Source organism: Nannospalax galili, unplaced genomic scaffold, assembly GCF_000622305.1.
Source record: "Nannospalax galili isolate Female #2095 unplaced genomic scaffold, S.galili_v1.0 scaffold2257, whole genome shotgun sequence".
Lineage (NCBI taxonomy): Eukaryota > Metazoa > Chordata > Mammalia > Rodentia > Spalacidae > Nannospalax > Nannospalax galili.
In genome coordinates, this window is record NW_008339431.1 from 93,376 (window position 1) to 116,399 (window position 23,024).

General features: G+C 50.0%; 1 protein-coding gene across 2 annotated transcripts in view; it reads left to right on the forward strand.

Annotated features, from left to right (window-relative positions):
- The window catches only part of Pald1 (phosphatase domain containing paladin 1), a 71,390-nt gene that overhangs the window by 33,984 nt on the left and 14,382 nt on the right, over window positions 1–23,024 (forward strand). For both annotated transcript variants that reach the window (XM_008833901.3, XM_008833902.3), the window contains exons 4-18: window positions 130–309; window positions 1,568–1,732; window positions 2,541–2,701; window positions 2,843–2,918; window positions 3,998–4,149; window positions 4,460–4,559; window positions 4,729–4,824; window positions 7,647–7,742; window positions 8,133–8,261; window positions 8,668–8,784; window positions 8,865–9,020; window positions 9,320–9,502; window positions 10,516–10,656; window positions 10,862–10,933; window positions 17,617–17,757. In XM_008833901.3, coding sequence (XP_008832123.1) covers window positions 130–309; window positions 1,568–1,732; window positions 2,541–2,701; window positions 2,843–2,918; window positions 3,998–4,149; window positions 4,460–4,559; window positions 4,729–4,824; window positions 7,647–7,742; window positions 8,133–8,261; window positions 8,668–8,784; window positions 8,865–9,020; window positions 9,320–9,502; window positions 10,516–10,656; window positions 10,862–10,933; window positions 17,617–17,757 — 1,965 coding nt within the window. The remainder of the gene's footprint in view (window positions 1–129; window positions 310–1,567; window positions 1,733–2,540; window positions 2,702–2,842; window positions 2,919–3,997; window positions 4,150–4,459; window positions 4,560–4,728; window positions 4,825–7,646; window positions 7,743–8,132; window positions 8,262–8,667; window positions 8,785–8,864; window positions 9,021–9,319; window positions 9,503–10,515; window positions 10,657–10,861; window positions 10,934–17,616; window positions 17,758–23,024) is intronic.

Consider the following 23,024-nt stretch of genomic DNA (forward strand, 5'->3'; position numbering starts at 1 on the left):
ACCTGCAGGCAACTTGAGGACAGGGCCATCCCCCCACCCCTTTTCCCCTGGGGGCCCAGGACAAAGTCCTACCTGTGGATCATTCCCTTGGGTCCCCTGAGTGATTCCCTGTGGCTCTCTTCCTGTCAGGGCCGCTACTTCCTGGTACGGGACATCACTGAGAAGACGGACGTACTGGGCACCTTGGGAAGCTGTGGGGCCCCCAACTTCCGGCAGGTGCGAGGTGGGCTCCCTGTGTTTGGCATGGGGCAGCCTAGCCTCTTGGGATTCAGTCAGGTCCTTCATAAACTACGGAAGGATGGGCACAAGGTGAGCTCGACACATCCCAGACTGTCCCTTGAGGCAGGGGCTCTGGGAAGGGGGTATGGTCTTGGGCAGGCTTTCCCAGACCTTGACCTCCAGGGCAGTCAACCCATGGCTGACAACGGGTTGGGAAACTGGCAGATGTTTATTGCTTTACCCTGTGTGAGGGAGCCCAGGGTCAGAAGCCCCCTGTATACCCCACTCTGAAGCCTTGCAGGAAGTGAAGGGTGATAGGTGACAAGAACGGTCAGTTGCCAGCTCTAGACACTGTCACATGATGGTCTCAACTGACACCTTAAATCTCCATCAACCCTATGAGGGAGGGGTGCTAGATTCATTTTACAGACTAGGACTCTGAGGTCTAGTGAGGGTAAATGACTCACTCAAGGTCACACTGCTCCTGCGTGGTGCTTCAAGGTTCAGACTCAGACAGTTATACTCCAAATGTCTGCTTTCCTTCTCCCCTCACCTGCCTGAATTGAGGTGGTTTTGTTCTTTCTTGGATGAAGCCAAGGCTATTGTGACCCCAGGTTCCTCAGCAGTGGCGGGCTCTAGATTAACCTGGGCTGAGGTTGAGCGGCCAGAATGAACCAGAATGGGGTAGGGATTGTGTGCCAGTCCCATCTTCCTCGCCTGACCCTGCATTCCTGGGAGAGGGGTCTCCTGCCTGAAGACACTCAGTGAATGAGTGACTGTGGGGACATTACATCTTCAGCTGATCTTTATTTACCAAACTCTTGATTTACCCAGGGCTCTCTGCTAGGCATTGGGGGCACATGGAAATGACAGAATAATTCTGCCAGGGGGATGTGTGGCCCACCCAGAGAGAAAAGATAGATGCATTGACAATGTTAAAATGATGCCTTCTGTGATGGCACATGCCATTAATTCCAGCAGAAGCAGGCAGAGATCTCTGTGAGTTTGAGGCCAGCCTGGTCTACATGGCAAGTTCCAGGTCAGCCAGAGCTACATAGTGAGACCCTGTTTCAAAAAAAGAAAGAAAGAAAAATGAAAAAGAAACAAAGCTAAGCCCAGGAGATTCAAAGGATAGTGGCCTGGAGGGGAAAGGGGTTCCTGCCCACTGCTATTGGAGGTCCAGGATGGTCCAGGGGGTCCAGGTAGTTACACTGATCTTGGTTTCTCTGGGATTCAGGTTGCAGGGACTGGTCAGGTGCTTGGTCCTGGATGAGGGAGGGTGAAGGCCTAGAGGTTGGGTAGGTATCAGGTGTCCCTGCAGGACAGGGTGATGGCTTCTTTCTGCCAGGAGTGTGTCATCTTCTGTGTACGGGAGGAGCCAGTGCTGTTCCTGCGTGCCGAGGAAGACTTCCTGTCCTATACACCTCGAGAGAAACAGAACCTTCATGAGAATCTCCAGGGCCAAAGGCCGGGGGTTGGGGCTGAAAGCCTGGAGCTGGCCATCCGGAAAGAGGTGAGGGCCTATGGAGCAGGTGGGAGTCCTTCCCCCTAGGTGGCCTCAGATGGCTGAGCCAGGACCTCAGCCCATAGCTCAGCTCTGCAGAAACATCCCACTCTGGGGTGGCTTTGCTGGCTTATACTCCCCAAGTTTTATGTCCTGCTTGGTTAAGTGACTTGTTACAGGGTTGAATTCCTGTTCCCAGCTCCCCTGATTCTGTCCCTTTTCCACCCTGCTTCTCCTTTGCTGTCCAATGTTGGTTTAAAAAGGGGTCTGTCCAGGTGTTAAGAGTGCTAGACTAAGAGTCCCAAGACTGAAGTTTGGCTGCTCACTTGTCATATGGGGCCCTGGGGTGTCAGTTTTGCTAGGTTTGTCTCTGGGATTCCGCCTGTTTCCATGGCACAGATGTTTGTGTTTTGAGGGACAGGGGTCTCTGAGATAGCAGACATACCACAAATGTGTGTGAGTGGAATGTGGGGGCACAGTGCTCTGGAGATGCCTGTGGGCAGGGCTCCAGGCCTTCCTGGGAACATCTTCCTCCTGCCTTCTCTTCAGGCCTCCTGTGTTCTCTGGCTGAGCTTTGCCTTGTCCTGGCATTCAGGTGGCTTAGTACATTCCTGCTTCCCACTGGGCAGAGCCCTCCTGCAGGCTCCCAAGGTGCCATGGTCAGTCCCTGCAGGGTTGATTATTCCAGGCAGGACAGAGTGACACTGGAGCCTATATGGGGCCTCTGTGTGGCTCAGTCACCAGAGATTGGCAGGGAGGAGGAGGGAGGGTCTGGATGCTCCCGTCATATCCCTCTGACCCCTTCATCTCACTTTAGATCCATGACTTTGCCCAGCTGAGTGAGAACATGTACCGTGTATATCACAACACAGAGGACCTGAGGGGGGAACCACACACTGTGGTCATCCGGGGTGAGGATGACATACATGTGACAGAGGAGGTGTATAAGCGGCCACTCTTTCTGCAGCCTACCTACAGGTATCTGGGGCTGGCATTGCCCTGGGCTGGCTTCCAAGATGCTCCCTCAGTTTCCTATGTTGGGCCGGTGCTTGGGAATGTGGCTTGGGTTGCTGCCCACTGGCGTGGCCTGGCTCATGGGCTGCCCACTTCTCCTGGCAGGTATCACCGCCTGCCCCTGCCAGAGCAAGGGGCCCCTTTGGAAACCCAGTTTGATGCCTTTGTCAGTGTCCTTCGGGTAAGTGGGATGGATTGGGGGAGGAGTGCTGGGAGCAGTGGGAGGGAACAGATGCTGCAATTAGTCTCCATAGAGATAGTCCATGGTGTGGCCTCTGGTGTTCAGTGCAAGGCTTGATGCATATTGTGTATGGGATCCAGTGTGTCAGGATGTGAGGAGGTATCTATGTTCTTTCTTTTTTTTCCTTTTTTGGTCTTTTTGAGACAGGGTCTCCCTGTAGCCCCAGCTGGCCTGGAACTCTATGCAGACCAGGCTGGCCTCGGACTCACAGAGATCCACCTGCCTCTGCCTTCCAAGTGCTGTGCTAGGATAAAAGGCGTGGGGTACAATACCTGGCTAGTATCTATGTTATTGTGTTTGTTTTTGTTCCCTTTGCAGTGTGCGTGTACATGTCTGTGTGTGTGGGTGGTTTGCATTCATGGTACACACATTGTACATCCTCCATGTCAGAGCCTAGCACAGGGAACACTAGATTCTAGCCATGGCAGTGGACTTGCAGGGTAGTCTTGGAGACATCACATTCCCCTTCCTCATTTATTTTTTGATTATTGAGTTATTTTTATTTTGTGTATCTTGCCTGTGTGTATCTAAGTGCACCACATGCATGCAAGGCCAGAAAAGGCCAGGAGAAGGAGTTGAATTTCCTGTAATTAAAGTTTAGGATGGTTGTTAGCCTCCGTGCTCTTAACTGCTGAGCCATTTCTCCAGCCCTTCCCTCATTTCTTTAGTGAAGCTTGCGATCCTTGCCCCACAGATGTTTCTGGATATTTCCTGAGTACCAAGGACCTTTCTCTTCTACGTGGATGGGTGTGCTTTTCTATGAGCAGTGTATTCCAGACCCCACAGATACTCCCCTCTAATTCCTGGCCTGCTCTCCATATTTCCTTGAGCCTGGGCAGGGGTAGTATCTGAGGCCCTGGGGGCAGGTGGAGAAGATCTGGTTATGGGTTTGACAGCAGATGCTGTGCCTCTTGTCAGGCCTCAGCTTGCAGCACACGCTATGAACGTGACTGTGGTCTCAACCTCCGGGTTATCCAGTCACATGATCACCTGATAGTCCTTCATGTTCCTTCCCCCAGGAGACTCCCAGCCTACTGCGGCTCCATGGTGCCCATGGACTTCCCCCTGCCCTCCTCTTCAGCTGCCAGTCAGGCGTGGGTAGGACCAACCTGGGCATGGCCCTGGGTACCCTGGTACTGTTCCACCACAGCAGGGCTGCCTCCCAGCCAGAGTGAGTTGCCAGGGTCCCACCAGCCAAGGGGTTGTAAGGAAAGTAGAGGAGAGGGCAAGGCTGCCTCTGGGTTGATGGGGCCATGTTCAGAAACAGAACTGGAGACCGGGCATTGGGGGAATCATTTCCTTGTGTGCTACAGATTTGCTGGTACCCAGGAGTGAGGCACATGACCTTTCTGGGCCTTACTTCCCCCAGTGGGATTCAGAAGGAGCCTGTAGCCTGATAGCTCCCTGTGCTGTATGGGTAGTGGAAGGGTAAGCAGTATGGCTGTCTCTGATCATGCTGTTGACCCTTTGCTCCTTGTCAGAGCACCCTCCTTGTTGACCAAACCCTTGCCCATGGAGCAGTTCCAAGCCATCCAGAGGTTTGTCCATATGGTACCCCAAGGAAGGAAGATGGTCGAGGAGGTGAGTGAGGCACTGGACCAAGTCAGCAGAGGGGACAGTTGTTCCTCTCACTGATGGGGAGGCTCTTCCTCCCTACATCCCCTTTCTCTCTGACAATCCTCTTCCTTCCCATCTTTGTTTGACCCTGCTCCCTCCTCTGCTGTCCCCCTTCTCCCTGCTCTGGCCCCAGGTGGATAGAGCTGTCAGCGCCTGTGCAGAGTTGCAAGACTTGAAGGAGGAAATCCTGAATGACCAGAGGAAGTTGGAAGGCGAGAGCCCAGAGAAGGTGAGGCCAAGAGGAACATGCCAGATTCTGCCTGGGCTGGCTTCTTTCAGCCTGACTGTTCCTGGCTGTTGCTTCTTCATCAGATGAATAGTTCCTAGAGGAAGGGGAGGAGCGGGGACTGGGGCTGGGACAGAGGGATGGACAGGGAAGTGGGAAATTTACTTTCTCTGAGCTGGTCCCATGGCTACAAAATAAACAGGATGGACCTGCTGGGTCCCTGCTGGGACCTCTGGACTCAGACATTTCCCAGATCATTGTACTAGTCAACTTCATATTACTATAATGCAATACCTGAGACAATCAACCTATAAAGAGCAAAGGTTAGTCAGGAGTGGTACGGGCTTGTAATCCCAACACTCAGGAGGCACAAGAATTGTGAGTTCAAAGGGAACCTGGGATATATGTATGAGCCTGTCAGAGAGAGAGAGAGAGAGAGAGAGAGAGAGAGAGAGAGAGAGACCACACACACTAAGTACTTACATAAATTTAACATCTTATATAAGTAATTAAATACTAGAAATGTGTTTCTTTGTGCTATAATTAAGAGAGAGAGAGAGAGAGAGAGAGAGAGAGAGAGGAGAGAGATATAGAGAGATTGAGATCGGGACTTGGGCTCACAGTTCTAGAAGTTTCAGTCCTTGCTTTTTTTAAAAAATTTTTTAAAATTTTTAAAAATTTTATTTTATGTGTATGTGTGTGTTGTCTGCATATAGGTAAGTGCACCCATGTTGTGCAATGCCTGTGGAGGTCAGAAGAGGATGTTGGATCCCCTGGAACTGGAGTTATGGACAGTTAGCTGCCATGTGGGTGCTGGGATTCGAACCCGGGTCTTCTGCAAGAACAACCAGTGTTCCTAACCACTGAGCCATCTCTCCAGCCCCCAGTCCTTGCCTTTTTGTTCTGGGCAGCACATCATGGTGGGCATGTGCAGTGGGGCAACACTCCTTGCTTCATGGCCAGGCAATGAAAAGATAAGAGAGAGGACTGGTCAGGCATCAGTTCTTAGGATAGACCTCCTAAAGACCTGCTAGACTCTGGGATCCCACCATCTTACAATAGTGTCACCCTGGGAGTCCAGCCTTTAAACACAGGCCTTTGGGGGACTTTCAAGATTCATACAGGAGCACTTCGTGCAAAGGAAACTCCTAGGAGCCTCCCTGGGCAGACCAGGCCTTGGTCCATCCTGAAGCATCTTAAAGAGTGCAGGCTCTGTTCTGGCTCAAAGCGCCTGTCCTCAGCTCTGGGAAGAATTGTGGAGACTGACAGTGTGTTTGTGCACAGAGCGTGGAAATAGTCTAAGCCTGTGCAACTTTTTCTTTTTTAACATTAAAAAAAAGCCTTGCAATCTGTTGGGATGATGGAAAAATTGCGAAATTAGAAACCAAGGGAAAGTGATTGCTCCTAATCCAGGCAGCTGCCTGGTTCTTCATCTGTTTGTGATTCTCTGTGTGCTTTCCCCAGCACTCCTGTGTGCCACTTGTTTTAATGCATATTTCTGACTTTTATCTTTTAAGAAGATTTTGGATGGCCCTGCTACTTACACTCATGACTGGGTCAGCCTAGTGAGTGAGAGTGAGGGCTCCTGACCCAGCTGCTTGGTCCCACCCCTGGCCATGCCACATACAGAGGTAGAGACCTGGGCATCCACTTTGTTATCCCATTTAGGAAATAGGGCCAGTGATGATAAATAGCTGAGAGAGCTACTGGGGGTCTGGTGAGGAGAGATACATGGAATGTAGAGAAGGGGGCTGATTGTCACCTGCTGTGCTCATCCACTAGGCCCCTCTTGTTGACAGCTGAGTGGCTTTAGGGTCCTCATCCCCTAAGTGCTTTTTGCCTGAATTTCCTTCTTGAATCTCGAGCAGGAGTCATTAAAACCCAGGATTCTCCCGTAGTCTAGACAAGGGTTCAACGGGTAATTGGAGCTTGGCTCAAGGCCCAGGTTCCACACCACCTCTGTGAGTTTCACAATTCGTTCATGTGTCCCTGACAGAGCTGTTATGACAATGTTGAGGGGTGTGACTGAGACCCACACACATACCCTATTCATCCTCTGACTTTCTGCAGAATAAGTTTGGTAGCCCTTGGTGCAGATTCCCAAAGATGGGGGTCCAGCTTTGTCAAAGGGCATGGCTCTTCTCCCAGGTCAATTCAATTGGGGCAAGATCTCACTTGCCTTCCAGGTTACTAACCCAGCAGGATAACCCTGACACTTGAAGGGGGGTGCTCATAGGGTTCTCTCTGACACCCCACTGCCCAGAGGAGGATGGGTTGGGAATGGGAGAGAGAGCTTTCTCATTCACCATTAACTGTATAACTTGGAGAGGACTGCTTTGTTTCTCTGAATTTAAATTTTTTGCTCTGTGAACCGGGAGTGATAATAGCCCCTCTGAAATGCCATTGAGGATGTCTCTGTCAGTGTGTGAGGGGGGCCTTGACCCCTAAAGGAGGGTCTCCCTGAAGAAAGGGAGAGTGTGAGTGATGGGTTCCTTAACACATAGGAAGTGGAACATGACATGGAGTTGTAGTCATCCTGTTGTTTACCCTCCACCTCTGTCCCCTGTGCCCTGTCTGTGTCACAGGGCTAGGAATCTGCCTGCAGAGGCAGCACCTGCATCCCAGTCACCAGTGCCCTGTGTGGTCACTGGCTCACTCTTTGCACTGCAGATTAACCACAGCAAACGGGATAGACAGGCACATGGAGGACTTTCAGTAAGACAGAACTGTCACGAAGCTGGGAAGACTGCCCTCCACTCCTCCATATGTGGCCAGGGGGCAGCCCCATATTTAATTCCACTTTCCCTTCTGTACCCCATTCTCAGGGAAGTGGCAGCCAGCATGCTGTCCAACGGAGAGCGCTGAGGAGCCTAGAGCGATATTTCTACCTGATCCTGTTTAACTACTATCTCCATGAGCAGGTGGGGCTGGGGGTGCAGCAGAACACACTCCATCCTCCTGGGGATCCTCCCATCCCAGCGTGATTGGCAACAGGGACCCCATGGGGTGGAAGGGAGGGGAAGAGTGGGGTTGTGTATATTGGTTTCTAAGGAAGGTATGAGTCAGTTGGAGAGGCAAGAAGGGACCTGGATGAGGGTGGCTCCTGAGCAGGCCTGGTACAGGGAACCATCGGTCCAGGCTCTGTACCCTTGGCCTGGGCCACAGGCATCCTGTTCCTCCCTTAGGAGCTCCTCACTCCTCCCTGGATCATATCAATGCCTCTTGGCGCTCCCCTTATGTGGGCTGGCAGGGAGGGCTCAGGATGGCCCCACACCCCTGAATACCTCATCTCTCTCGGCCTCGGGCTGCAGTACCCCCTGGCCTTTGCCCTCAGTTTCAGCCGTTGGCTCTGTGCCCACCCCGAGCTGTACCGTCTGCCTGTGATGCTGAATCCATTGGGGTCTGTAGCCCCCAGGGACCTCATCGCCAATGGCTCCCTGGTGAGTGGCTGTCTGGAGTGGGTTGTCTGGGTCCTCACCCAAAGAGTTCTAGATTCCTGTAGGACTGGGGAAGTATTGCCAGGGGACTGGTAGGCTACTTGTGTGGGCAGAATGTGCCATGCTTGGGCGCCATGAAGTGTCTGCAGCTCTGGCTGCTCTTCTAGTACCTTTTTCATAGTCTCAAAGCCCAGAGCTTTGGCAGAGAGTTAGGCTGAGTAGTAGGATACCTGAGCTGAAGCCTCTCTGGAAGGTGGGCACCATCACATCCTTTCCAGGACACCAGCAAAGCTGTAGGTGGCCAGCCATGCCCTGCACCCAGTAGGGCATTGCTTCTGCCCTTCCCCCACCCCCTGAGGCTGGCTATGGTTGGTTATGATGGGTCTCAGGCTTGGTGTCCTCCCCACAGGAAGCAGATGATCTTGTTTCCCTGGACGCTCTCAGCACCGTCAGAGAGATGGACGTGGCCAACTTCCGGCGTGTGCCCCGCATGCCCATCTACGGCACAGCTCAGCCCAGTACCAAGGTGCCTGCTCCCAGGCCCAGGTCTACACATAGGGGCAGGGGAAAGGTTGGCCCTGGCCCTGACGGCCCCTCGTCCCCCAGGCCCTAGGCAGCATCCTGGCCTACCTGTCTGACACCAAGAGGAACCTGCAACAGGTGGTCTGGGTCAACTTGAGGGAGGAGGCCGTGGTGGAGTGTGATGGTCACACACACAGCCTGTGGCCACCCGGGCCACCCTTGGGCCCTGAGCAGCTGGAGGTGAGGTTTCTTGCTTTCTTTGTGGTCTACCTGGGAGGCCCTTGGGGAAAAAGGAGGACAAGGCAGAGGTTTCTGAGGGCCCCTGCTTCTGATGTATGGATGGAGGAGCTGATGTCTGTGAGGACAGTTTGGGGAGTCACTGATCAGTGTCTCCCATTCCCATGTTCCCATGCTCCAGCTTTCCAGCTAGAGCTGAAAGAGAGCTAGGCTGGGAAGCCAGGACTGTTCATGGCTCCAGTAGTTTCCTGCCTCTCAGGCCTGCCTTAGTGGCCTCTGCTTTCTGTCCTGCCCCTGTCTAGGCCCTGGAGGCTCAGCTGAAGTCCCACCTGAGTGTCCGTACCTCCGACACCAAGAGCCTCAAGGTTCCCAGGTTCCAGAAGTGCTTCACCATGAGGGAGGTCTTCAGTCAACACCAAGGGGCCTATCTGGGCCTTACCTACCACCGCATCCCTGTGCCAGACTTCTGTGCTCCCCGAGAGGAGGTGAGGGGCCAGGCCTCTGGAAGGTCTCTGGGGTTGAAGGGGAGCAGGCTTTCCTCTGGTCTGGGAAAAGCAGCCCAACTCCATGACGGGTTGGGATTGTTTCACGGGGTCTACCTGTGGCCTAGTTTGTTCCTGTCCCTTCGTCTGTGTGTGTGTGTGTGTTCATTGTGTATTGTACCTATGTGTGCTCTGTGTTGAGGGGCCTGTGTTCTCTGCATGTGTTGTGTGTTGCAGACATGTGTACTGTGTGTTACAGAGAATCACACATGCTCATGTGTCTGTAGGAGAGATGTATGGATCACGGTGCCCTGATGGTGTGGGACTCAAGATTCTGTGGGGTCCATAGCATCCATCTTGTGTTAGTGGGCTGTGTGTGGACAGTGCATCTATGGAGAAGCTGTATGGGCTGTATGGTTGCTGTATGGCAGAGGTCCTGTGGAACGGGGTTGCGTGACCGAGGTAGTGTTCGTGTGGCAGCTGTAGATCTGTGATAGATGTATGTTTGCAGCCATCTGTGTAGTCTGCCTTTCAGGCATATGGTACATCTGTGTGCTGTGTGTGGTTGGCAAGTGCTGTAGATGCCATCCTGATAGTGTCAGGCTGTTTCCTCCAGCCTCACTGGCCTTTGTGATCTCAGTGCCTGTGCATTGCTGCCCCCTGGTGGCCATTCACTAAAGTGCTTGCTGAGCCCAGGACCTGGTCATTGCTCACCAGGCTGACAGACAGGCAGAGAAAGGGTTGCCAACCTCAGCCCCACGAGTGTGCTGTGTTTGCTCACATGTCCAGTCCAGGGTCCCTGGGGTGGGGACAGTTGTGTCTGTACATGAAGGTGTGGCTGTTCACACACATGTGGTCTTATGTGTAACTTAGCAGTGTTTGTACATATGTGATGTTATGAGTCTGATGGTTTCTGGCACAGGGACACCTCCTGGGGTTGCCATTTGGTAGAGAGCCCCATTGGGAGTCTGGGTAGCCAGAAACACCTGGACTTAGATTGTTGCCTTGTCCCCCAGGACTTTGACCGGCTGCTGGAGGCCCTGTGGGCTGCCCTCACCAGGGATCCAGGCACAGGGTTTGTGTTCAGCTGTCTCAGTGGTCAGGGTCGGACCACTACTGCCATGGTGGTGGCTGTGTTAGCCTCATGGCACATCAGGGTAGGTGTGACCTCCTGTGTGAGGAAAGAGGACTGCCCAGGCAGGAGTGGGTACTGGCTATGGCAGAGTGCAGAGGGACAGAGGTCATACCTAGTATGGTCCCAGGACCCCTCCCATCAGGCCTGGAAAACCCCAGTAAGGGCTCTGGGTGTGGGAAGGGTATGGCATGGGGAGGGGCTGCATCTCAGCCATTGTCGTCCCTCAGGGCTGCCCTGAGGTGGGCGAGGAGGAGCTGGTGAGTGTGCCTGATGCCAAATTCACCAAAGGCGAGTTTCAGGTGAGTGTGCCCTGTGGGTCCCTGGGAATGTTGTATGGAGGGGAGTTCTCCAAGATGGGCAAACCATGGCTCAGAGCAGCTGGAATGTTGGGCCTCTGCAGGTGGCCCTAGGAGATGGGAGGCTGGACCCTTCCCTACCTGGCTGGGATGCTGGGTACTCTGGGGTAGGTCACTGGCCACCCTCCTATCCGAATAACATTGCTATTAACCTCCTAGCTACATAGAACTCAGCTGTGGATAGTGCCCTGTGTAGGGCCCCAGCTCACTCTGCCCTGCCCATCTTCCTGCTTCAGCTCAGGGGTCCGGCTGGGTAGCTACCATGTTGATAAAATTACTTCTTGGAGTGTGTGTGGAAACAACATCCACCCCTTCCTCCCTTGGGCCCAATGACAAATTGAGGTATGATTTCACCAAACTGCAGTCTGGGAAACCAGTGAGTTTATGTGGCTTAATTATAGAGCAGTGGGTGAGGGTTTACTTACAGGAGTGTGGATACTCCCCACCTAAGGTCACACTGGAAAGTCTTCACCCAAGCATGGATGGTGGCTTCCCCATAGCCGACCCTCCCATAGACTTCTTCACCTATATATTGTTGCCCCTCCCCTAGGCCATGTACAGTTAGGGCAGAATTGTTCATCACCAGTTGGTTGAGTGGTATGGCTGGACTCTTAGGCGAGAGTCCTGTAACTCTCTCTGTCCCTTCCTTCCTTGCAGTGTGTGTGTGTGTGTGTGTGTGTGTGTGTGTGTGTGTGAACAGTCAAGCCCAGCTGTGATGATCTTAGGCAACCAGGCTTGGGAAAATGGCATCTGCCTGTTGGAGGTCAGACCTATACAGCACACCAACATTTCAGATTTAGTCACACATGTCATGTACCTGTCATGTATACACATCTCAGACATGTGGCACCGCTCTGCACAACTGGCATGTAGCTGCCTAGTGGCTGGCATCATGGTTGGCTCCTGCCCACCTGGTAATTGTGCCACCAGCCTGCCAGTTGCCCTCTGGCAGTCCTGCTGCCCTGACTCTGTGTTGTGTCTCAAGCTGACCATACGCATGTACTCTGGGCCTTCTCTTGAGACAACTTTTTTCTTCCTTTTTCTTCCCCCCATATGTAACAGAATATACTAACAGAAATTTACCTTTGCAGCTGCTTCTGAGTGTGTAGTAACAGGGCTTTAAATATGCCTGTGGTGCACCCATCACCAAGAGCCCTCTGACTCTTGCATCTTGCACAACAGAAACTCTGTCAATGAAACAGTAACTCGCATGTTGTATTTTCAGTCCCAGTGGGTTTGACTCCTCCAGGTGCTCCCCAAAGTGGAATCATGGGGTACTTCCATAAGTGAAATCGCAGACTTTTGTGACTGGCTTATTTCACTTAGCACAGTGGCTTCAAGGCTCATCCACGTTGTAGTCATGTCAGAGCTTCCTTTTTAGGGCCTAGCAATATTCCATTGCATGAACAGCACCACATTTTGTTTGAGTGCCTCTGTTGATGGACACATGGATTGCTTCTACTTCTTGACTTGTAAATGGTGCTCCTATGAGTGTGAGGGTCTAAATACCTGTTTCAGTCCCTGCTCTTTTTTTTTTTTTTTGAAGATACAGTCTCACTGTATAGCCAATGTTAGCCTTGGATTTGCTGTGTACCCAGGCTACCCTCCAACTTTCTATCCTCCTGCCTCAGCCTCCCAATGTACAGGTCTACACTGCTACACCTGGCTAAATCCTATTAATCATTTTGGTATCTGGCCAGAAACAGCACTGCTGGGTCATATGGAAACTGTTTTCTGAGCACCTGCCTATTTTCCAAGCACTCCACCCATGGTGCACACAATGACAGTGTCTCCATGTCCTTGTTTACACTTATTTCTGGCTTATGATAGACATCCTGGTAGGCATGAAGCAGCATCCTATGGTTTGATTTGCCTTTTCCCCGGTGAACAGTGCTGTCCAGCACTTTTGCATCCTCTTACTGGCCACTTGGACATCTTCTATGGAGAAATGTCCTTTCCTGTCCTTTGCTGGGGTTTGAATTGCCCTGTCTTGCTATTGCTGAGTTTTGGGAGTTCCTTATATACCCTGGACATTAATTCCTCACCCAATACGTGGTTTTCAAATGTTTCCTTCTGTCCTGTAGGTGGCCTCTTTACTCTGTGGATGGTGTCCGTGGGTGTGCAAGCTACTAATTTTGATGGCATCCAATTTGTCTGATTTTTGTTGCCTATGCTTTTGGGCTTATATCCAATAAATTATTGCCAAGCCCATGCTTGGCATTCATGCTATTGAATGTGCTTGCAGTTTTAGCTCTTATGTTTATGTGTTTGATTCATTTCAAGTTAGTTTTTGTGTTTGGTACAAGATAAGGGCCCAGCAGTGCTTTCATGCAGAGCACTGGACATTATTTCCCCTGAGCAATTGCTGAGGGTACTGCCCTTGCCCAGTGGCACCCTTGTTATAAACCACTTGATCCCATGGACAAAGTTTTAAGTTTTAAATTAATTCCTGGTGCCCATGATGGGCCCTCAGATGAGAGAAGGACTCTGTTTTCGTATCAGGAAAGAAGGAAGAAAGGGAGGGAGGGAAGAGAGGGAAGGAGGGAGAGAGGGAGAGAGGGGAGGGGAGGAAAGTTAAGTGGTAGCATGTACTTTTAGTCCTTCGTACTTTAGTCCTTAGTACTTTGGTACTTAGGCTGAGGCAGGAGGATCACTTGAACTTAGGAGTTCAGGATCAGCCTGGGCAACCCAGCATAGATTCCATCTCTCTAAAAAAGCAAAAAAGGAATTGGGGGTATAGGTCAGTGATGGAGTGCTTGCTTGGTATGTTTGAGGCTCTAAGTTGGAGCTCTAACACTATAATAAATAAATAAGAAAAAATAAAACAAACCAAAGTCCTTGGATTGGCTTAGTAATTCCATAGGTGCTTTTTGTATCTTATAATAAAAAGCATAGGAAATGAGGGGCTGAAGATGTGGCTTACTTGTAGAGATCTTGCCTAACATGCATGAAGCCCTGGGTTCTATGCCCAGCACGGAATAAACTGACTGGACATAGTAGTTCATGCCTGTAATTTTTGGGAGGTGGAGGCAAGAGGATTAGGACTTCAAGATATTTCTCTGCTAGATTGAATTTGAGGGATGCCAGAGATGCATAAGATAAAAAAGTTGGGGGAAAGGGCTGAAGAGATGGTTCAGTGGCCAAGAGCACTGGGTGCTTTTGCAGAGGACCCAGGTTGGGTTCCCAGCACCTACATGGTGGCTACCAACCATCTATAACTCCAGTTTCAGGGGATTTGGCACCCTTTTCTGGCATCCATGGATATTACATGACCTGGATGCACTTATATACATGCAAACGAAACACTCATACACATTAAATAAATAAAATAATTTAAAAGGTGTGTGTGTGGGGGGAACAGGGAGACGGCTCAGTGCAAAAAACACAAGTCTAAGGACCTGAGTTGGACCCTGAGAACCCATGTAAAAAAGCTGGATGCAGTGGCACATACGTGTCTATAATCCTAGCACTTTTTTTGGGGGGGGGGTCTTTTTTGAGACAGGGTCTCCCGGCAGCCCCAGCTGGCCTGGAACTCACTATGGAGACCAGGCTGGCCTTGAACTCACAGAGATCCACCTGCCTCTGCAGTCCTAGCACTTCTACAGTGAGATGAGAAGTGGAGGCAGGATAATTTCTCATAAGCTCACAGACCACTTAGCTTTAATAGGGCAGCAGGTTAGAAGCGATGAGAGAGACCATGCCTTAACAAGGTAGGGGGAGAGAACCGGCTCCTGAAAGTGGTCCTCTGACCTCCACACATGCCATGACAAGTCCACACCCCTCACATGCACATATTACACACAAACAAGAATTAAAAAAAAAAAGACCCCCAGAACTCTCCACAAACAAATAAAAACCCAAGCCTAGGAGATGGATTTGGAACCCTAGGCATACTTTTGATATGTTCTGAGTGCTTAAAATTATTGCTGCTCCCCTGTGGTGTAGTGGACTCACCTCCCGGGTCCTCCTGTCAGCATGGCCTTCCATGGTGGGGACCTGGCTTTCCTGGTTCCTTGTTTAATGTGCTGTGAAGGGCTGAGGATTCACTCGTGGGTGTCTGTGATACTCAACTGTGAGTGTGACTGAGCTTAGGTAACAGCTTATCTAAGCTTGGAGATTTAGTACTTGATATCCTGGTTTTTGTTTTTTGTTTCTTTTTCATTGAATGTTTTATTTTAGGATTTGCAACTAGAAAGTAATATTTTTACATTGACAAATGCAGACATAGTATTGAGTAAAATATAATCTGTACATGTTTTAATATTTTTATTTTTTAAATAATTGTGTAATATGTTAGATAACATTATGACATATTCAAAGTGTGCATTTTTTTAAGTTTAAGAGAAATTTTATTGATTCAAGAATTTATTTTTTTATTATTTTTATTTTATGTGTATGAGTGTATTGCCTGCATGTATGTAAGTGCACCTGTATTGCGCAATGCCTGAGGAGGTCAGAAGAGGGCGTCTGATCCCCTGAACTGGAGTTACGGACGACTGTTAGCTGCCATGTGAGTGCTGGGACTCAAACTCAGCTCCTCTGCAAGAGCAGTTGGTGCTCTTAACAGTGGAGTCATCTCTCCAGTCCTGATTCAAGAATTTCATACAATGAGTTTTGACTATATTCAGAGCTCCTTCCCTATCTCTACCCTCACCCTACCAGCCCCCCTTGTTATAAAATATTTATTTTAATTTTTATTCGTGTGTGTGTGTGTGTCTGTGTGTATGCCATATGATTGTGGGTGTCATGTTGGTCAGAAGAGGGCGTCAGATCCCCTGGAACTGGAGTTATGGATGGCTGTTAGCCACCATGTGGGTGCTGGGAATTGAACCCACCTCCTCTGTGAGAGCAGTCAGTGTTCTTAACTGTGGCGCCATCTCTCCAGTCCTGATTCAAGAATTTCATACAATGAATTTTGATTATATTCAGACCTCTTCCCCATCCCCACCCTCACCCTACCAACCCCCTTGTTATAAAATATTAATTTTTATTTTTATTCATGTGTATTCTGTGTGTGTGTGTGTGTGTGTGTGTGTGTGTGTGTGTGTGTATGGCATATGATTGTGGGTGTCATGTTGGCCAGAAGAGGGTGTCAGATCCCTTGGAGCTATAATTACAGGCAAGCGTGAACATCCCAAAGTGGGTCGTGGGGACTGAAGAGCAGTGAGTGCTCTTAACCACTGAGCCACCTTCCAGCTCCAAAGTCTATGTGTGTGGTTCTCCCCCCATTTTTCCCATCTCCTGCTACCCTCTTACTGCTTTATAGCCCCCCACATGTTTTAAAAATTACTTGTTTTTATGCGCATGTTTGTGAAGGTCAGAGGCCAACCTCAAGTGTCAGTCCTCAGGAGTCAACAACTTTATATATTTTTATTTATTCATTTATTTTTGAGTCAGAGTCTCTCAGTGGTCTGGGGCTTGTCCGTCCTCTCTCTATGCCATCCCCTCCCATCGCTGGGGCTGTAGACAAACACCACCACGCTTGGCTTTCATGTGGATGATGGCAATTGAACTTAGCTCCTCATGCCTTCACAACAAGCACTTTACTGACTGAGCCCTAGCCTTTGATAGCCTCTTAAGGAAAATTTACTTCCAGACTTTGAGCTAGAAAGTCAATGGAATGACCAACAAAAATTCACAATATGTGGCTTTTTAAATTTTTTTATATGGACATTAAGAATGGTATATCAGACACTTGCTGCTCAAGCATGGGGACCTGAGTTTGAGTCCCCAGCACCCACATATAAAACCAGGCATGAGCCTTTGTAACCCCAGCACTATGAGGGGCAGAGATAAACAGATTGTTGGGGCTTGCTGGTGGCCAGCCTAGTTCCAGGTTCATTGAGAGACCTGTCTCAAGGTTAATAAGGTGAGTGACAGAGCAGGATACCCAATGCCCTCTTGTGGCCTCCACATGTGCATAGGTGCATGCATCTGCACACACATATATGTGTACTCCACATACACATGCATCATACACACAGAATGGTGTATACATTGAAATGTGTATGTACAGATCCTTAGCACAAATCATAAAACCTTAGTTATGGGGGCTGGAAAGATCACTTATGAGTGCTTGCTGCTCTCCCAGAGGACCCAAGTTAGGCTTAATACCCATATGGCAGCCCAGGACCACCAGTAACTGCAGTTCTGGGGACTCCTGCACTCACATGGTGCACATATGCTTATGCAGGCTCACATACACACACAAAATTTAAAAAAAATTTAAATTTATTATTTTTATTTTATGTGTATTAGTGTATTGTCTGCATGTGTGTGAGCGCACCCGTGTTGTACAGTGCCACGGAGGTCAGAAGAGGAAGTCGGATTCCCCTGGAACTGGAGTTAAGGACAGTTCGTAGCCCCCATGTGGGTGCTGGGAATTGAACCTGGGTCTTCTGCAAGAGCAGTCAGTGCTCTTAACCACTGAGCCATCTCTCTAGCCCAACAAAAAATTTTTAAAATCTAAAAATAATCTCGGTTATGAATAAAAAATAAAAAGCATTGTGTGGTATGACCTGAGCGATGACCAGCACCCCATTACTGCCCCACCCAGAGAAGTGGGCAGAAACCTGGGCTGAGGCTCCCCATCAGCCTTCTGTCTGCTCCCCATCTTCTGGCTCCAGGTGGTGATGAAGGTGGTGCAGCTGCTGCCAGATGGCTACCGTGTGAAGAAGGAGGTGGACACGGCATTGGACATAGTCAGCGAGACCATGACGCCTATGCACTACCACCTGCGGGAGATCATCATCTGTACCTTCCGCCAGGTGAGCCCCACTCTCTGTACTCCTGGATACCCAGAACCACCAGGTGTGCAGAACCTGCCATAGCTCTTGTGGGATGAAGGTGGCAGAGGACCCTGTCGGCCCCTCCTCGGTTCTTGTTTGTGTTTTCACCTTCTGGAAGTGGGTGGGGGGAGACCCCTGGAGACAGAACTATCACTAGCCCCAAGCCACTCTCACCTGCTCTATACATGGGATGGAACATATTAGACACCTGCTGTGGCAGGGCTCATGTTAGGAGACCCCTGTAGGGTGGCCTGTGATAGTGGCTAGGCAGAATCAGATGGGTGGCTAGATCTTTGGACTCTGGGAGTCGCGGTGTGATAGTCAGCAGGTGTGTAGTTCAGTACTGCACTGTGAGACTGCCATACCCAGCTGGGACAGGGTGTCTGTGCTGCCTAGGGTCTGGGTCTGGTCCCCTGCTTTGTACTATTTTTGTCTACTCCATTAAGAGGTAGGCAGATCTCTGTAGCCTGGTCTACACAGTGAGTTTCAGGGACTACAGGGAGACCCTGTCTCAAAAATACAACAATGTGTATGTGTATGTGTGTGCATGCACATGCACACATGTGCACGCTCATACTCAGCATACATATGGAGGTCAGAGGATAACTTGAAGGAGTTGGTTCTCTCCTTTCACCATGTATGTTCTGGGGCTTAACCCAACTCAGATGGTCAGGCTTTGCAGCAAGTGCCTTTGCCTGCTGAGTCATCTTGCCAGCCCCCAAAATTATTTTTTTTAGATTTTTATTTTTATTTTATGTGTATGAGTATTTTGCCTGCATATATGTAAGTGTACCAAGTGCATGCAGTACCCACAGAAACCAGAAGGTGTTGGAAATCCTGTGCAACTGGAGTTACAGGCAGTTGTAAGCTGCCTGATGTGAGTGCTGGCAACCAAACTTGAGTCCTCTGCAAGGGCAATGAATGTTTTTAACTGCTAAGCCATGTCTTCAGTAGCCCCAAATTATTTTTGAATAACTCACTACTAAGTTGTAAAAACAACATCTCCAGAGTGGTTTAGATTTAGTGTGGAAATCTGGGACTTGAGCCCATCTAGAACAAATACACCCTTGAATCTGCCTTGATCCTCTGCCCCGCCTGTCATAGGACCCGAGGGCCAGGCCAGCAATGAAGTTTGCAGCACTGGGATTCTGTGTGGAGTGGTGGGATTGGTTGTCAGGGGACAGAGGGCCCTGCTACACAGCCTGGTGAGTGCTATGTGGTGCTGAGAGGGGCAGTTTGTACTAGCCTTGTGTCTTACCTGTGGGTGGGTGACTGTTATGAGCAGCAGAGAGCCTGTTCAGACTCAATCAGGGGTACACATGCCAGAATGGTCCAGAACAGCCTTGGTTTGGGGTCTTGGGGTGGTCAGAACCTGACTGGGTTAGAGGGCGGGCATCTGGTTGTAGGTAGGCCAGGAGTGTGTGGTGAGACTAGGGAGGAGTTCATAGACTAAGAGGCATGTCACTCATGGGGATGAGAAGGTAGTTTGGGAGCTTCCAAGATGTCTTCTTCAGGAGACACGGTTAGAAAGCACCTGTGATTAGGATCCACCCCCAGGCTCCTTTGAGATACCTTCAGGTCTCACAGTGGTCTTGCATGCTGTCACCAGATGGCAGCAACCCCTTCAGCGAGCCCTGGAGGAGGGCAGAGCTGAGGCCCAAGCAGTGGAGAAGAGTGCCACCCCACAAGGGCCAGGCCCTGTCAGAGCCCTCTTCTCCATCCCAACTCCAAAACTGACAGGCCCTTGCTTCCTCAGGGCTCTGGACCTGAGTGTCCACTGTGAGCACAGAGGGAGAGCAGGCAGCACAGGGAGTGGGGGAGTGGGGAGCTGTCGGGAGGAGGAGTAGTTCCTCAGAGCTGGCCTTAAACAGCCCATGTGACAGTTCCTGTAGGCTAGAGGGACTGCATGGGCAGAGGCCAGGAGGCCAAAGGTGCATAGTGGGTTTAGAGGTGGCAGTGTCGTGTTAAGATTGGATGAAGTAGCTAGCTGGCTTTACTCCAGGGGAGTAAAGCAGGTATGGTGTTAAGTTTACAGTCCAGTAGTCCCGGCTGCCTTCAAGGGCAGAGTGTTTAAAGAACAGGGAGGAAGTGGAGACAGGGAGCCCCCTCACCCCGTCTCCATCAGTATAGCCACCCCCATCCCGAGGTGCTGATCAACCACAGTGAGAGGATGGGGCCTCCAGAGCCCCTCTCAGGGTCACTGGAGAAGCCAGAACCTAGATGCGGTCATTCACCCACATGGCCACTAAGTGGCCCCAGCAAGCTGTTGGGATAAATTCCTTCCCATTCCTTTCCAGTGGAACCAAGGGCCTCTGCTGATGTGTAAGTGCTCTATCACTGAGTTATACTCCCAGCTCTAGGGCTAATTCATTAAAAAAAAAGACAAAATCTCTGTGTGTGTATGTGTATGTGCACACACACATGCATGTGCATACATTCCATGGCATGTGTGTGGAGGTAGAAGACCACTTTCAGGACTCAATTTCCTCCTTCTGCCTGCCATGTGGGTCCTAGGTATCAAATTCAGGTGGTTGGACTTGGCAGCAGGTACCTTTACCTACTGAGCCATCTTGGCAGCTCTTGTTTTTTTATTGTGTTTTGTTTTGTACTGGGGATGGAACCCAGGACTTCCTGCATGAGAGGTGAGCACTCTACCAGCTGAGCCACATCTCCAGCTGTAGTATATGCTTTCATTCATTTTGGCAATATACCTTTGTGGTTAGCACCCCCTCAAAAAACCCAAACCCGTCTGTTTTTCACTCTACTCTCACACCACAACCATCAGCACAGACTTCTATGACCTCAGTAGGTGTTGGGAGAGCCAGGAGTGGTGGTATATAGCTCAGGCTGGCCTTGCCATGATCCTCTGCCTAACCCCGGGAGTGCTGGGATTACAAGCATGTATCACCACACCTGGCTCCTCTTCGTGTGGGTCTATACTGTATTTGTAACCTAGGAGTCTCCTAGTGGTCTCTGGGTTGTCATGGAGATAGGAGAGAGGAGACTTGGCAGTCAGCCTCTGGGGTTGAGGCTCTTCCTCTGGAAGCATCAATGGCTTGGGTTCTTGGCCCCCATGGCAGGCCTCTGGGCTGGCTAAGCAGTGTGCTGCCCCCTTGTGGCCTCCTATTGAGCAGTGTGTACACTCTTCGTGGCCTCTGTCAGTGCAGTGATCCATGAGCATGGCGGGGAGCAGGCAGAGCAGACTCAGAAGCCCTCGCCTGCCTCTGTGGCCCTCTCTGGACCATGGTCCTGCATATCTGGAACACAGTACCATCCTCAGCATCCCTCAATGCTGTCAGCTCCCTACATCTCATCTGGGGGGTGAGCAGGAAGGAAGAGACTAACTTTAGAGCCAGGCTGGAGTTCAGGGCTCCAGCCCTGGATGTTCTTAGTTTGCTTTTTCTCAGAAGATGGGGACTAGGGGGTCTTTGGGACCAGAGCTATGGAAAAGGCTACCATAGGCAATAGGCCCTGAGGTCTATCTATGGCCTTATTCCTGTAGCCCCAGGCTTAGGTCTCAGTTAATGATACCTTAAAGCCGACGGTATCACTGGGGGGTGTATGGGGGGGAATGGGCAGCCAGGTAAAGTCCTGCCTAGCTTCTGCCTGAGCCCAGCTTCTGTGCATGTCCAAGTAGTCATACAGAAGATGTCAGCCCTATCTTCAGCCCCTCTGCTGCTAAAACCATCTTACTACAGTGCAGACATGGCTTACCTTCCCATGACCACCGTTTACACAAGGGGCAGGAGGGAGACCTGGGCTTGGCCTGCAGCATTAGGTGAAGGCCCCTTTTTGAGGCTGTCACCTAATTCACATGTCACCACTTCAAAGGAGGGATGAAAATTCTATGTCATGCCTCTGGTGACAGAGCTTTTAACCACATGATCTCAGAGGTCAGGCTGTAGACTCCTAGGAGGGCTGCAGAAGAGGGAGGCAGGCACTGATGACCATCATAGTTCCTGGCATTCACAGATCAACTTACTTTTCAATTTTTATTTTTGTACTGTTAAGAATAGGACTCAGGCCTTGTGCATGATAGACAACCGTCCTCCCACTAAGCTTCATCCCAGCCCATCGGAAACCAACTGAATCAAAGAGAAGGACCTCCTTTGATCACTAAGTTTCATACATTGTGTCTTGTTTTAAAGAAAGGAGGGGCTGGAAAGATGGCTCAGCATTTAAGAGCACTGACCTTTTTTTCTAAAGGGTTGGTTCCAAGCATCCATGTTAGGCAGCTCACAGCTACTCTGTAAGACCAGCCTCAGGGGATCTGATACTCTCTTCTGGCTTCTGTGGGCACCTGCTCACATGTGGCGTGGGCACCTGCTCACATGTGGCATACACACACACACACACACACACACACACACACGTAAATAAAAAATCTTAAAAGAAGAAATAAAAAAGTTAAATTCCAACTATCATCTAATCTGATTGTATTTCATAAAAGAAAGGATATTCAGTGACTAGGAAGTTGTCATTTCCACTTGGAACGATCCACACTAGTAACTGCTTGCAGCCCTAGGAGACTAGCCTTGGGGAAGTTTGAGGTCTGAAGCTTTTGTGTGTGCATTTAGTTGCGGGGGGGGGGGGTGTGTGTGTCAGATTCTGGATGGAGATGGGCTTGAGCCTTGGCTCTGGCAGAAATGTATGTACCTGCCAGGTATGGTGGCACACGCCTTTAATCCCAGCACTTGGGAGGCAGAGGCAGGCGGATCTCAAGGCCAGCCTGGTCTACATAGCAAGGTCCAGGCCACCTGGGACTACAGGGAGACGCTGTCTCAAAAAAGACCAAAAAAAAGGGGGGGGGGGGGGATTTTCACTGGATGTAGAATTCTAGATTGACTTTTTTTTTTTGTAATTTAAAAATACTCTTCTGATTGCCATGCCTTCAAGTCTCTATTTCAATCCACCGCTCCCCTATATGAATGGTTAGTTTTTTCCTGGTTATTTTCGAGATTTTTTTCTTTATTTTTTGGTTTGCAAACTGTTTGACAAATGAGTTTATGCATGGTTTTCTTTTCCTTTATCCTAAGTTTATCCTGATTTCCAGGAGCTCTGCCTCTATTAACATATCTTTTATCAAATTTCAAGTTTCTGCCATTGCTTCTTCAACATTTTTTTTTTCTACCTCCATCTCTTTCTCCATTCTTTTAGGGGTTTTCAATGATAAATATTTTAAGCCTTTTGAAATCACTCAAGAGGACCTGAGGCTCTCTTTAATTTCTTCTTTCTAAACTCTGTTT